The sequence below is a fragment of the Spermophilus citellus genome (assembly GCF_964194105.1).
Source record: "Spermophilus citellus genome assembly, chromosome: 7".
In the NCBI taxonomy this organism is placed as follows: domain Eukaryota; kingdom Metazoa; phylum Chordata; class Mammalia; order Rodentia; family Sciuridae; genus Spermophilus; species Spermophilus citellus.
In genome coordinates, this window is record NC_138188.1 from 154616715 (window position 1) to 154633176 (window position 16462).

Consider the following 16462-nt stretch of genomic DNA (forward strand, 5'->3'; position numbering starts at 1 on the left):
TTCAAGTCACACCATGACTAACATGGACAAACTAACACAAAGGTTACTCTACAGTCTATGGTCACATTAAGTGGCAGACATAGGCCCAAACTGAGACCTTTGAATCCACTACACCAAGAAGTTTGTGGTTCAATAAAGACACTTGTTTCCTAAATACAATGAAGCCAAGAAAAGAAAAATGCTTTGATTTTCTCTTAACATGTTGAAACAGGAAACCATCTCTGGAACTTAAAATCAAAGTAGCTTGAGAATTAGCAAGCTTTTTTTTGGGCAAAAATATAATAAGAGTAGCTTAATTAAGGTTTAAAAGATGTTATCACACTTATAGCTCCATTATAGAGTTAAATGACATAAAGGTAGTCTCTCTCAAATTCTTAGAATTATAAAACTAGAAATAAAAAATGTGGATGAATTATATTGAACAACAAACTTACCAAGATTTAACCGCAAAACACCTAAGAGTCCATAGGCATCTAGTACTTTGGAGTATGTACCTTTGATTGCCTCTTTTTCTGCAGATGCTAGAACAGAAGTTTTAAAGAAAAATGACAAGAAACATTAGATTGTATTTAGCTATAAAGTAGGTTTCAAGCAAAAATTTCTAAATCTGATATTAATATAAGCATATGAAATATTTCTCCAACTAGTAACATAACTCAAGAGTCAAATTATTTCAGCACCATATAATAAATTAATCCATCCTTTCCCACTGACCTGAACTATTTTATTCATCGTTTTGCTCCTGATACTTAGAACTGGACACTTAGAAAACTGATAAAACATTGAAATGATGAAAGCTATAGGCAATACTTCACCACACAGTCCAGTATAGGAATAAGGAAATCTCAAACCTGCCGTTCATCTGATTGTTTTCTGCAATAAAATTCATGGTATCTTGCTAATAAGTATAACCCACAAAATAATTTACCTAGGGCAGGTTATTGTGGCTGTTTTAATGAGAGAAAAAAAAAATTCCACCCCTCCAAGAAAAAAAAAATCAGAAAACTTTAAAGGAAAAACCTTCCTAGTACTTAGCAAATATATATTAAAAATGTTGCAAAGAAATATGAACTACAGCTAGTATATCAAAGAACAATTAGAAAGAATACATTCTAAAGCTGACAATTCAGGTGAGATCCTCTTTTTTCCTTTCCCTTCTGAGGTCCTGTCCTTCTCTACTGCCCTCTTTTTTCTGTCCCTCATCCCATGCCCAGTTCACTTCTTGGCTGAGTGATTCTCTCAGAGCTTACTGCTTCTTTCTTAGACATACTAATTTCCTCTTATGTCCTTCATCTACAACATAAAAACAGAACCTTTGGCATCATTCATGTATTCCATGTTAGAAAATCATGGAAGTAGATCCATATGACATTCCATTTCCAGTCTCTTTTTGCCAATGAAAGAGCCCTTCCATGTCTACTGCTTTGTCCAATATTCCTTGCAATTTGGCACTCCTACTTTGCCCTGAAATTTTTTTCCAGATTTCAGAACATCTCACCTTCCTTGTCTGCCTCACTGCTTTTCAGACCATCTACTCATAAGCCCACTTTCTAGTGAACTCACTTCTGCCTTCCAATGAGTTGTGCTCTATGAGTTGGCAGCACTGGATAAGACTAAATGACTCAATCTCTCCATGAATTGATAATGTCACAATTCTGTAATACGTTCATAATTAAGTGTGGGCTTTTACCTAACCACCCAGAGTGGGGAAAATTTCACCAAGCTACTACTAATGGTATTGGGAATGGTATTTCATTCTGCATTCCCAGAGTTTCTAGTATTATTGTGTTTCATGTTTATAAAACAGTTACTTCTGACCTCCAATGGTAAGTAACACACATTTAAAACATCACAGATTTAATTATATTTTATAAAATAAAATATAACTGCTTTCCCCTAAATACTGCCTCTATAAGTGCATTGCAAGATTCTCTCATCTGCCCTCCCCCTCTCCCCCTACCACTTCTGCTTTATGGAGTAGTATTTTCTCCTTCAATAAATCTATGCTTTGTCAGAAAAAAAAAGAGTACTATAACAAAAGCAAACATTAGAGACACTTTTTATTGTCCTCATGATAAAAGATATGCTTTCCAGGACAAATATTATTCTAGAGTTTTACATGTCATATGTTATATTCATTTAAACTGACAGCACTAATACAGTAACATAGAAATTACTAGATCTATCAGTTTCAAAGCAATCATTATTCGGTTCAAACACTATCAGCTAATAAAAGTTAAAATAAAAATATAATTTAACATTAAGTAATCACCCTCCCTTAGAAAACAGAAAAAGTCACTCTGTAACTTAAATACAATGCAACAAAATATTCTCTCTTCTAATAATGCATCATAATTACCTCCTCATTAGTTGTGTTCTAAATATATGAACAACATACCATGTCTCTCAGGACCAATGAAGGTCCATCTATTAGAATGTCACCCAATTAAAATATGTAAGCAAATGCCATTCTGTTTAGTTATTTGCACTTTGTTTTATATTCTGAGACTCGGAAAGAGGATACACACATGAACTTTAACTAATGTGCACATTCCTAGATAAAACTAGAACAAAGGAAAAAATAATTCAAAGAGTAGATGTCATTTTCCCTGACAGGAATTTTTGGCTTCCTCTCAAATTATTAAAATAAATGTAAAAACAATATCTCAGCTGAGGTACTTATATATTATTTCTGTGATTATTATGACAGTATCTAACAAAGAGCTAGATGTTTTCTGCATTATTCAATTTTCACAACAACCCCAAGAGCAAAATTACCATTTCCACTTGGCATATGAAAAAACAGATTTAGAAAGGTTATTAATTAGCTACTAATTTGTCTAAGCCTAAACAGCCAGCATTTGAGACTGCAGCTTCATGAGAAGGAACTTGGTCTAGTTCCTGCCCTAACCCCAGCAGCCTAGCACTCAGTAGAGGGTTCTACAATTGTAGGTTTGATGAATTCGTGGACTATATGTACTTTTAACTCCAGACACTTCCAATTCCATAAGAGAAAACATCCACTCTATTTTTTTTTTTAATTTTGAATCTAAAGGCCTGGGATAGAGTAGACAAAAGGCCAATGCAGGCTGTCAGAGCCCAGGCAATATGGACAGCCCTATATGTGAAGCTGAAGTCAGAGGTGGTAAAAGAGGACATCCACTTGGAGGAGGGACAGCCTGCATGAGGTATGGGAGACTCCAGGGATGCTGAAGTATACTGACATGATATGTTGCAGTTGAGAGCAGAAGAGGGCAGGGTACATAGGACAAAAGGCTGAGGCAGGGCGTTGGAGCCCCAGTGGGATGGAATGGGTAGGAGAGTGGTTATATACAAGAGAATGACCAAGAATGAGACAAGTTTCTCATTGTCAGAGAAGGAAATTACAAACAAGGAAAAGAAAGAAAACTAGAATGGAACTTCAGTGTTGATTGGAATTGGAGGTACTAGTGTGACCCCAATTTTCTAGACAGAAGAAAGATATAAATGAGTATATAAAAGATATAAATGAGTATGACGCACACAGACACATTTACATATACTTCTTAGGACTACACAGTGAAAGGACCTGAAATCAGCAACACTCCAATAGCAATGAACACACCCAGATCTTGGTTTCTAAATATCATTCTTGCCAGGCTCAATAGCACTCGCCAGCAATCCCAGAGGCTTGGGATGCTGAGGCAGGAGGATCAAAAGTTCGAAAGCAGCCTCAGCAACTCAGTGAGGCCCTTAGCAACTCAGTAAAACCCCGTCTCAAAATAAAATATCAAAAAAGGCTGGGAATGTGGCTTAGTGGTTAAGAACCCCTGGGTTCAATTCCTGGTACTCCCTGCCCACCAAAAAAAAAGTTAAGTATCATTCTCCACTAAGGATTCTAGAATGCATTGTAGAAATAGCTGATTCCAGGGCAAGGACAGGGACAAGATGAACCTAAAACATCCTTTTACCAAAAGGAAAGGAAATGTTCAAAGAATCATGTAAACATGTCACAGAAACACATAAGCCAATGTAAAGGGCTTTTACTGATGAAGTCTGGGACAACATGAGCATCAAAATAAATAAGAGTACTGGATTTTAATCCACTGAATAAGCCCAGGAATTCATTCTGATGAGGAATGAGTAATTTTTATCAAGTTACAAAGTATCTCCCCTCAAAACACTTAACTGTAAAGAAAACAAGTCCGCCACACATGCTCGATAGACCATCATCTTAACCAATCCAAGTGGACAACAGTAATGGGATAAGTCAAAACTGTGTACCATCTACAGGATACAATGTAAAAAATGCAACACCATGTCTGCAATAACGCCACTAAAGATGGAGAACCTGAGTCTGGGATTGTAGTTCAGTGGTAGAGTGCTTGCCTCGCACGTGTGAGGCACTGGGTTTGATCCTCAGCACCACATAAAAACAAATAAAGATATTGTGTCCATCTGCTATTAAAAAAAAAAGATGAAGAGCCTGGAGCTTCTGGATTGTGGCTCAGTGATGAGCACTTGCCTAGCACATGAGAGGTAAGGGGATCAGTTCTCAGCACCACGTGAAAAAATAAATAAATAAGATAAAGGCACAGTGTCCATCTACAAATAAAAGTAAAAAAATATATATTTAAAAAAAAGATGAAGACCCTGTATCTAAGCATGAACCATCAAACCCAGACTACTGACATTCTACAAGATAACTAGCCTTAGCCTTCAAAGTTCTTAAGATCATAAATGTCAAAGACTGAGGAATCTCCCCAGGTTTAAGGAAAAAACATAACAACAAAATAAAATGTACAAATCTGAACTGGATCTTTCTGCTATAAGAAATATGGGACAACTGGTAAAACCTGAATGGAGCCTGACAATTAGTAATTATCACTGTTAATTTTATGCAGGAGAATGTTTTTCTAGAAAACATATAATAAAGTATTTGGGGGTCATTAGGTAGCATATAAGCAACCAACTCTCAAATAGTTCAAAAAGTATGTTCAATTTTAAAAATGTACACATACATTTCTAAATTAAGAAGCACTTCTCTCTAAATGACACAAATAAGATAAACTCTTATAAAACCTTAGTGTCCTACTCTCCATACATGTTTTTAACAGAGAAAAAAATTTTCTTATTTTATGAGTCTCTCTGAAAAAACAAACAGATACATGATATAAGAGGGATAAGCCTAATCAGATTACTGTTGTAATTCTCTAATAATTCTATAAAATAATTTGAGGATCTCCCACTTATGAAATTATTTAAAATAAGAAAGCCTATACTACATTTTTTAAGAAAATGCATACAATATTAAGATGAAACACAGAATTTAGACAGGCGTGGTGATGCTCACCTATAATCCCAGCAGCTTGGGAGGTGCTAAGCAATTCAGTGAGACATTGTATCTAAATAAAATACAAAATAGGGCTGGAGATGTGGTTCAGTGGTTGAGTGCCCCTGAGTTCAATCCCTGGTACCTCTCCCCAAAAAAATCACCTCAGAGAATTTGTAAATGTTTTACTCAATTCATCCCTATCTTCCTTTTTCCTTAATATGATCTCATTGCATCCCATACATCAACCAAAATGAATAATCTGTTGTCCCTTATACATGTTCCATATTCTTATATTCTTTGCCTTCTCTTCCTCTGTTCATAGTGCCTGGTCCATCTCTAAGAACCTTTAGTCATCTTTTGTTTTCAAATATTACCCATCCTTCAAATTCTAAGCAAAACGCCACTTCCTAAAATTTTCCTGGATTACTCTAGTTGGAAATAAGCTTTTTTCTATTTTACATTACTTGAATGCTAATGGTAATAGAAATGATGTTTCATTTCTTTATAGTTCAACATGATGCCAACCTAATTCAGACACTCTGAAAACTGTGCCTCTAGATGAAGTATTCATCTAGTAGATAGGCTGAGAGGTTTTAGCACAAAAGGAAATGTTCTATAATTAAAGAAAAATAGGAAAATAAACATTTTACTTTGCCACTAGAAGTATTTCAGTGCCCTCATTATTGAAGCTCACATTTAATTATTACTCTTAGCAAGATTTGGAAATTATCAAGTGTGCTGTCTGTTTCAGGGAATACAGGTGGGAGTGAGAAGGTGGGGTGGGGAAAGATAGGCCCTGTTCAATAACTGCCAACTGGGTATCAAACTAGTAGAGTTTATAAAGTGGCAGAGTGTGTGGAGAGTTCAGAGGAAACAAACTGAAAGAATGAGTGGAAATGAAAGTTGGAGAGATACATAGAAGTTCAGGTCACTTTCCTGCTTGTGCAGTCTTCCAAGGTATATACTGTGCATTCAATGACAGGAATAAATTGCCTTTTGTAAGAGGATTGAATTTTTTCTTCTATTCATAGTAGTTATTAAACAATATCCTAAGAAAAACAAACCTTTCTTTTTACAAGTTGTTATGAATGTCTAAAGAGCACACTGTTTTGGGAGTAATTCTAGCTGATCAAGATCTTCGACAGTTCAGGCCAGGTAAAGATGTCATTAGTTCACAAAGACATAAGCTAGGATAAATCCCAACTTCCAAAAAGTTACTGCTAAGATACCTCAGGAATAAACAGTACCTAACTCCTTTGAGAGCTTATTTTAAAATAAAAACTCTTCTTCCTACTTTATACTTAACACCAACTTTCATTCATGTCATAAATATTTTCTTAGTTTTCAAGTTAATGAAAATATGTATTTCCTAAGAACACAGAGCCATCATAAATATAAATCTATAAATCTACAATTACAGCTATACATCCTCAGATGGTTGGCATTGATCATCTGAAGACCCTCTGATTCTATTACTATTGAACATATAAACAGAAATAAGGCCACAGAATAGAATCTTAAGCAATATAAAATAAATGACATAAACATCAATTAACAAAAATATTTATGAGGCATCAGGAAGATTTGAATGTTGTCTGGATATCTGATTTTTAAAACTACTGTTAAATTTTCAGTGTTGGTAACATTGTGGCTATGTTAAAAAAAAACAGAGCCCTCATCTTTTAGAAGTGCATTGTGAAATATTAGTGATATCTTAGATTTGCTTCAAAATAAAGAGGGATGGGGAGATAGATGATAAAGATATAGATAAAAGTGTCCATGAATTCATAATTAGTAAGGATGGGTAATACACACCTGGGAGTCATTCATACCACTCTTTCTACTTTTATTTATGTTTAATACTTCCCAAAATCAAAAGGTTAAAATTTATTCTAATAATACTCTTGGCATACTAGATAAATTCAGAAAGGAGAGAATACAAGATATTTCTGGCCTGTCAGTAAAACAACTAGAAACTACTGGAATTCTACATAATCAGAGAAGTTACTTTTCTCCAAGTACCCTAAGCCAGGGGTATTAGCCAAAAGTTCAATCGACATCTAGACTTTTATAAATTTGAAAGAAAGCAGTAAGTCCTACAACTGTTACTAATCTTCCCAAGTTACCATATATGCATCAAATAATGAATATATAATAAGTTTGGAAAGGATACCTATGGCAATTCCAAAATGGAGACATTAAAACTGTTTTCTTCACATGCATCCTAAATAACTTAGCCTTAGTCTTCTATCCTGTTGAACTTATCTTTAGAAAATTAGCTTAGCAAGGCATGGTGGTGCAAGTCTGTAATCCCAGCAGCTTAGGAGGTTGAGTCAGGAGTACTGCAAGTTCAAAGCCAGCCTCAGCAACTTAGAAAGGCCCTGAGCAATTGAGCAAGACCCTGACTCCAAATAAAATATTAAAAGGGCTGGGACTGTGGCTCAGTGGTTAAGCACCCTGGATTCAATCCAACGTACAAAAAAAAAAAAAAAAAGGAAGAAAGAAAGAAAAAGAAAATAAGCTATTGTTGCTCTTCACATCACAGAAGAGGAAAATTTAAAACTATATGGTAGTAATATCCATTAATGTAATTCAGATAACTTTACTCACTTGTATTTTGGCTCTATGCATATTATTTTACCTGAACAAATCAGTGATTGAGATAGGCCTAAGCTACAAGAAAATAAAATAGAACTGCAGAGATGGTTTATTTACAGACTACAGAAAACTCTTGAGTATAAATATATCAATTATTCTCTATCAAAATTTAACATATCAATATTTCTTTATTATATTATTCATTAACATATCAATAATTCTGTATCACATTATTGGACCCACTCTTTTTTGTCCTGTAGTAGCTTACTTGTACAGCACTATGTCATAGCTCACCATTATTAGATTATACCCTCCCCCCTCAAATTAGAATTTAAGGCAAACAATGAAATGTTAAAATCAGAGTAAAGAATTCAAATGTAAGCATAATCATTTGCCTATTTCTAAAAAAAAAAATAGTTGTTAAAGGCAGAATAGTTGTCATAAGGAGAGCATACCCATATTGCTAAACTTGCAATCTGAATAGAAACTTAATGTATTACTCAAGATTAACAGGTTAGTTAAAATTATATTTAATTTAAAAGGCACTTTTAGGACTAAATTTCAATGTAAATTTAATTGATGATGAATTAAATAATTCAAACTAAATAATAAAGCCATCCAGTAAAGGTCCTATCCAGTGTCAACATTTTGCTATGGCTCAAACATTCTAGAACAAATTAGAAAATGAAGGCAAGATTGTAAATTAGATGTTCTTCCTAGAATCACAATTTGCCTGTGGTTGCATGCACAGTAATTTGTGGTCAGCTTATTTGCATGAAGCTAGCACTTTGGTAGAGAACCTCCAGTGCAGAGGATGCTAGAAATCATATAGCCCAAGCTTCCCATTCTAAGAAGAAAAAGCCAGAGATTAGGTGATTCACCCAAGATCATATAGCTAGCTGGCAGTAAGGCCTCTTTCCATTTCATCATACATAAAAAGAAAATTTATTTTAAAAGATTTTCCTTTTATAATTAATTAAAATTCTAGATGAAAGACATTAAGCCATCCAAATCAATGATCTACATAAATTGCATAATACAATCTTGGCAACATTTCAAAAAAAATAACCTTTCATTCATTAATGCAATAATCATTTACTATGCTTACAACACACCAGGATCCTGGCAAGATTCTAGGAATAAAAACAGAGGACCCCTATATCTTTTTTTAGAAATCATGTTAGGAAGACAGGCATTATATAACCAAGAAATGCAAAATTACAAATTGTGGTAAATAGTTATCACCAAATTTAGAAAATTCCAGCTATTATTTCTTCAGACATTTTCCTTTTCAGCTCATCCTTCTGGCATTCCAATTACATGTACATAGTGGAACACTTAAGGTTATGTCACAGTTCAATGATGCATTTATTTTCATCTTTTCTCTATTTCATTTTGGATAGTTTCTATTACTATGTCTTCCAGTAATTTTCTCTGCACTGTCAAACCTACTAATCCCTTTCAGTATATTTTTCCTTAGATATTATTTTCTTGTCTAGAAAACTGATTTGAATCACATTTTTATTTGTATGTGGTGGTGGTGGGAGACTGGGGATTGAACCCAGGGCACTCTGCCACTGAGCTACATCTCCAGTCCTTTTTATTTTGAGACATGGCCTCAAACTTGCAATCCTCCTGCCGCAGCCTCCTGAGTAGCTGGGATTACAGACATGCCCCACCAAGCCCAAGTGAGTCACATTTTTCACATCTTTCCTTATGCTCATTCTTTCCTCTACTTCTTGAACATATGGAGTATATTTATGATAGCTGTTTTTATATTCTTTATTAATTTTAGCATCTGTTTCTACAGACTGATTCTTCTTCTCATTATGAGGTATATTTTCTGTTTCTTTGCATATATGCTAATTTCTAACTGTAAATTTTATGGGGTTGATATATATAATATATATATATATATATATATATATATATATATATATATATATAATCTCATATATATTGTATATATAACATATATACTTGAATTCCTATATTCTAAATTTGACCAAGTTGAATGATTTATACATATGATATACATGTTATATATTTATATGCATATATATAATATATGAAACTTTGTTCTAAGATAGTTATTTGGAAATTTATTGGGAAACAGTGTGATCCTCTTGGGGCTTGTTTTTAAGCTTTGCAGGCAGGATGAAAATAGAAGTTATTCTAGGGCTACTTTGCCCCATTACTGAAGCAATAAATCCTTTTGAGTATTCTGCCCAATTCCCTGTGTATTATAAGATTTCTCTACTCTGGCTGTTCAAAATGAATTCTCAGTCCTGTAAGCTTCAGAAACTTTTCTGTCCCCTCCTTTTTGGTGATTCTTTCTGTCTTGGGTAGTGTCTTCATACACTGGCACTGGTCAGTACTCAGCTAAAGTCTCAAAGAGAGCCCTCCCCAGATCCCTGGAACTCTGTGTAGCTATCTCCTTTCTGACACTAAGAGCCACCCACATTCCCTACCCTGTCCCCTCAACTCAGAAAGCCTGCCAGATTTGTCTGAGTACCTCCCTTGCTGCTGTGGCCTGGAAGTTCTCAGGCGTTAAGTAAGTGCAAGTCCCCACCGCATTTGTTTTCCTTCTGCTGGGGGTCAGCATCTTCTGCTGCTATTGATCAATGTCTGAAAAACATGTCCTATACTCTTCTCATTTTGCTGTTGTAATTTAAGATGGAAAGATAATTCAATGTCTGTTACCTCATCGTGGTCAGAAGCCAAACTCCTATTATAGTTCTGGGCTAGTTATATTTTATGGAACAAGTTATAACATCTGATATACCTGAAATCATGTAAGAAAAAGTCACCTGATGAGGTTCAGTTGCAGACAAATTCTACCTTTTCTTTTATTTTCCCTTGTAGCAAGTTAAATGATAAAGAACTTTAAGTACTTTAGAAACTACTGATTTTACCCAACATTAGTGGGCTAATCCTGCCACTGGCCCAGGTTAGAAGAGCTGGTTTGAATTTTTTTTTTTTTTTTTTGTACTCAGGAATGAACTCAAGGATGCTTAACCACTGCTTAACTCACATCCTCTGCCCTTTTTATTTTTTATTTTGAGACACGGCTTGGCTGGGTTGCTTAAAGGTCTTGCTACGCTGCTAAGGTTGGCTTTGAACTTGTAATCTTCCTGCTTCAACCTCCCAAAATGCTGGGATTATAGGAGTGCACAATCGTGCCTGCCTTGCTTTTTACTTTTTATTAAATATGTACATTTCAAAAATTATTCCTAAAGGGCTGGGGTTGTGGCTCAGTGATAGGGCACTTGCCTGGCATGCGTGAGGCACTGGGTTCAATTCTCAGCACCACATACAAAGAAATAAAATAAAGGTCCACCAACAACTAAAAAGTATTTAAAAATATTATTCCTAAAAATAAATTGAAATTCTGTAACCCTAATGTACTGATCCATAACAAGTCTAAATTCCATCATTTTTGTGCTAAAAAGTCAACTATAAAAAGTCACTTCTTCCTTAACTTGCAAATTTTTCTTAAAAACAGACAGAATACTGCAGCTTATCTAAAGGACAATTATGCTGACTGACAGCATTTAGCAATTAAAACAAAACAAAATCTATGCACATTGCTTGTCGTTGCCACCTACTTCATTTGACATACAAAATTCTAGAACCCGATATTTAACTTGGCCCAGCAAAGAAATTTCATGTTTTTATGACCTTACTTTAGATCAAACCATATTTCCCCTCTAATATATTAACATATTAAAGTTTATAGGCAAAAACACATGTTTAACAATTCCCTCACTAAAAAATGCTACTATTTTAAACTTTTAAATTTTAAACTCCTCTATTGACTTTCTTTCCTTTTTGCTCCTCTTGCCCACCTACAAAAACAGCCACCATCCTCATACCACCACAAACAATAATTACAGTGGAAAAATGGAAAAATCAAATGGAAGGACCACGTCATTGAAGTAATTACTTAATCTTTCCAGGACTCAGTTTCCACCTCTTAAAACATGGGTTAAAGCATAATCCACAGAATTGAGTGAAACAGGTCAAATGCCAGATCTTTTAAACTGTATGCCAAGATGTCCCCAGGCACTGCAGCAGACTCTCAGGGGAACTGCAAGATATTTTAAAACGAAGGAAAGCATCTCAACATGTCTTAGACACCAACTATCAGCTTGAGATGTTTCAGAGTTTAATATTACACTGCAGCACATTTTTTTGATGACCTATCTTTGTGAAGTTATTTGGTGATTGTGGTGATAAAGAGCAAATACCACTCAAAAATCAATGTGGAAAAGGAAAGGAGGGTGGCATATTCCCCCTGATTGCAAGGTTTGAAAAGCTACGTAATACTCAACAGGCACCCACAATCCATTAGTAAATAATTGTGGTTTTTTTATTAAGGAAATAATTATTCTAAATTTATTTGCATTATTTATTTGAACAGCTATTAAAACTGGGACTTAAATATTTATTGTTTGGCCCTAACTATTTAATAAAAAGAACTATTAAATATTGCTTGTGGCCTAAAGGTGTTGTGAAAACTTAATGAGACTCTAAGGGCACCATGAAACAATACACTGGTTTAATATTGTGACAATATTTACTTACTGTAGATAGCAACTATTTTTCATTATTATGATTCCTTTACACTGTACAATTCTATAAAAAATAAGGACATTTCACATTCTGAGGATCTCCAGAATAAAGTTCTATTAGTTTTATGATTCATATTTCCATAATTTGAAAAAAATTAGGTTGACAAAGAAACTCAGATGGACAACCTGGAGTAAAGCCAAGTCAAGAGTTAAGTGATGTGGTCTTGCTGTCTATTAAGTGTGTGGCTTGAATTATTAGAGCTAGAAAAAATGAAAATAATCTTAACACAATAAAGATAAAACGCAATTCATCTTTACCACCATACTAGCATGTGATATGGAAAAGAACAAAAGCTTTACGAGTTTTCAATTTACATTACCACCTTATATTCCTATCTTTTATTTTGTTGTATTTCTTGTAATGTTAGGAATTAAATATAGGACTTGCACATGCTAGGCAAGCACTACCAGTGAGCCACATGCACAGTTCCCAGCCCCATCTTTTAAAGTAAACTATAATTCCTGTTTTTACTTATTTTTATGTGTGGGTGGAGGTAGTGGGGACTGAACCCAGGGGCATTCTACCACTGAGCTATCTCCCCAAACTTTTTATTTTTTATTTTGAGACAGGGCCTAGCTAAATTGCCCAGGCTGACCTTGAACTTACAACTCTCCTGTCTCACCTTCCCAAATAGCTGGGATTACAGATATGTACCACTGTGCCTGACATAACTCCTGTTTTTAGAATCATCCTTCAATTTTCATCTGTTGACTTTCTCTCTTCTTCATCTTCTATTTAGGATACAATTATTAAGTGGATTATGTATTACTGAGCATGAGATGGACTACAAAACAATGACACTGTTTGTACATTTAATTCATGTATGATTGACAGCTTGCCTTTTCTTGTGAAAGTCTTTTTGTGTGTGTTAAACTGTAGAAGTCTAGGTACACTGACCCATACAAATCTGAAACAAGTCTTCTTTTACCTCTTCATAAATCTGTTTCTAGGAAAAAAAAAATATGTACTGTTACAACTTGTGACCATCACACTATGTTGATCCAATGAAGTATACCTGTCATTGAGTCCACCTGCTAAACTGAACCACTGCTCCACAGACTTCAGATTTCAGTTTAATTGAACACTTTCAGAATTAATAATTTTCAAAAATGGATATACCACTAAAAAACATTAATTATGGGCTGGGGTTGTAACTCAGTGGTAAAGCACCTACCTAGCATGTGTGAGGCACTGGGTTTGATCCTCAGCACCACATAAAAATAAATAAATAAAATAAAGTTATTTTAAAAAACAGTAATTGTTATCTAAGTTTAAGAATATTTCAAAAGTTTTTTTTAATAAATGCAACAGAAGAAATAAAAAAATATTATTTTCCATTTAAAGAAAAGTAATTTTAAACAAATTGTTAACAGTAATTATAGTATAAACAACATTCATCATAGATTCTTAATTGGCAATTTAAAAAAAACTTAATAATATGGTTAATAATTGTTCCAATAGTATTTTTGAGTAACAAATCTGAATAAGTAAGATATATCTTTTACAGTAGTTCAATTAATAGAAATTCTTTTTTTCATTTTTTTTTTCTTTTCTGAGATAGGATCTATGTTTGCCAGACTAATCTCAAAATCCTGGGCTCAAGTGATCCTCTCACCTCAGTCTCTCAAGTAACCAACTATAGGCATGCACCACCACAAATAAAATTTTTAAGAAAAGATCCTGTATTTTGTGGCATATATACAAAAAGGAATACTATTTAGTCTTAAAAGATGAAATCTTATTATTTGCAACATGTATGGACCAGGAGGGTATTATGTTAAGTGAAATATGCAAGGCCCAGAAAGACACATACTGCATGATCTCAAGTGGAATCTACAAAAGTCACTCTCAGGCTATGGATATAGCTCAGGTGGTAGAGCACATGCCTAGCATGTGTGAGACCTCTTGGGTTCAATCCCTAGCACTACAAAAAACAAAACAAACAAACAAAAACAAAAACAAAAAAAACAAAGGTCAATCTCATAGAAGTAGAGAGTAGAATAACAGTTGCCAAAGGCTGGATAAAGTGGTGGGGATGATGTGGGGTTTGGAAGAGATTGGTTAAGGGGTTCAAAATTAAGGTCAGATAGGAGGAATAAATCGTGGTACTCTGTTGCACAGTAAATAACTATAGTGATGATAATGTATATTTCAAAATGGCTAAAGAGGGAATTTTTAATGTCTCCCCACAAAGAAATAATAAAGGTTTAAGGCTCTGGATATGTTAATTACCCTGACTGGATCATAACATAAGGTATACATGTATAAAAACACCACATTGTATCCCATAAATTGTTGTAATATAGTTTAAGTTAGTCTTCTCCCTAATATCATTCATTTAATAACTATTTATTCTTCAAATATGAGTAAACATTGTACTAAGCATGGAGACATAACCATTACTAAGACACAGGCCTTCTCAAAGGAGCCCAGCATCCAGAATTTGAAACCTGAACACAATTCCATGTGATATGAAACAATATACTAAGAGTGTTATGATAATATCAGCAGTTGGTTCAGCCTGAAGGTTTCAAGAAAACTATTTATTAACCTCATCATAGATGGTAATGGCACCAAGATCCTGGAAACACGGTTATTTTAGATAACCCTGTAAGCCAAAAATAAGAATCCCCTAATCTATAAGAGCAAGGCCTATATAAATTCTGCTCAGAAATTGCCATCCAACAATGATAATATCAGCATTAATTGAGGCTGGAGCCCAGGCACCAGTATTTGTAAATATTCCCTTGGTGATTTTAATGTGCTGCCAGGGTTGAAAACCATTGGCTCACTGATCAAGTCATAGCATCATGACTAATTTAAGCTTGGAATATTATCAATAGGACTCTTAAAGAGAGTCCTAAGGCTGGGTGAGTGGAATTTGGTCCCTAGGGATCCAGAACTATTCTCATCATATTTTTGCTTGCAAACTAATTATTCATATGTGCTAATAATTTGAAAAATAAGGTTTCGTGTTTGGAATCTCATGGCAGTTCTAGCATAAGCCAAGAAAATTAAGTGATTGCCAATTAACACTGTGTGTTGACTAAAATGTCAGAATTTTAAAACTTTACTCTTTAAACCTAAGGCAACAAGACATTGTTGAAATTATAAACTTTTGGTACATAAAAACCAAGTATTACTAGGAACAAAGACTTTTACCATTTATCTTTTTTTTTTGGTTCCAGGGATTGAACTCAGAGGCACTTAATCACTGAGTCACATCCCCTGCCCTTTTTTGTATTTAATTTAGAGACAGGGCTCACTGAGTTGCTTAGTGCCTCACTAAATTGCTGAGGCTGGCTTTGAAAACTCTCTCCATCCTCCTGCACAGCCTCTCCAGCTGCTGGAATTACAGGCATGCACCTGGGTACTGGCATCATTTATGTAGAAGAAAAACACCTATAAGCATTTAGAGAATAACAAAATTCAACATAAAAAAGTGTTCATCTTCTAATACAGATGAAGTTCTACAGAAATAAAGAGGATGTAGCAACAAAAGTGAGCTGTAATGAATGGGTGGGGTAGATTCTCAGAAAGGAAGACTTGAGTACAACTGGCAGGGCCAGTCCAAAATGACAGAGAAAGCTAGTGGTCTTGGAGGAAGAAGGTGTAACAAAGGAACAACACGGTGAAGGCTGGAGAATTCACAACACTTTGGGGAAAACAGCATTGAAGAAACAAAAAAAAGCTCATGTCCATAAAGGAGTCCTACACAGGAGACAGCAAGAGAGGGTCCAAATTACAGAGGAGTCCAAACTTAATCTTAGTGAAAAACAGAATTACACTTTGGTTGAATACCAAAATGATTTTAGAAGATTCTTCTGGCAGATTAATATACAGGAAGTTCAGGGGCCTGGGGCTGTTGAAGATAATGAGAACATGTCAAGATCTTCCAAGCACAGTTCCCTACAC

The 16462-nt window shown here is 34.6% G+C and overlaps 1 protein-coding gene across 20 annotated transcripts in view; it reads right to left on the minus strand.

Annotated features, from left to right (window-relative positions):
* SYNJ1 (synaptojanin 1) overlaps positions 1 to 16462 on the minus strand; it is an 83918-nt gene that overhangs the window by 64877 nt on the left and 2579 nt on the right. For all 20 annotated transcript variants that reach the window (XM_081302897.1, XM_081302898.1, XM_081302884.1 and 17 more), the window contains exon 3: positions 435 to 521. In XM_081302897.1, coding sequence (XP_081159023.1) covers positions 435 to 521 — 87 coding nt within the window. The remainder of the gene's footprint in view (positions 1 to 434; positions 522 to 16462) is intronic.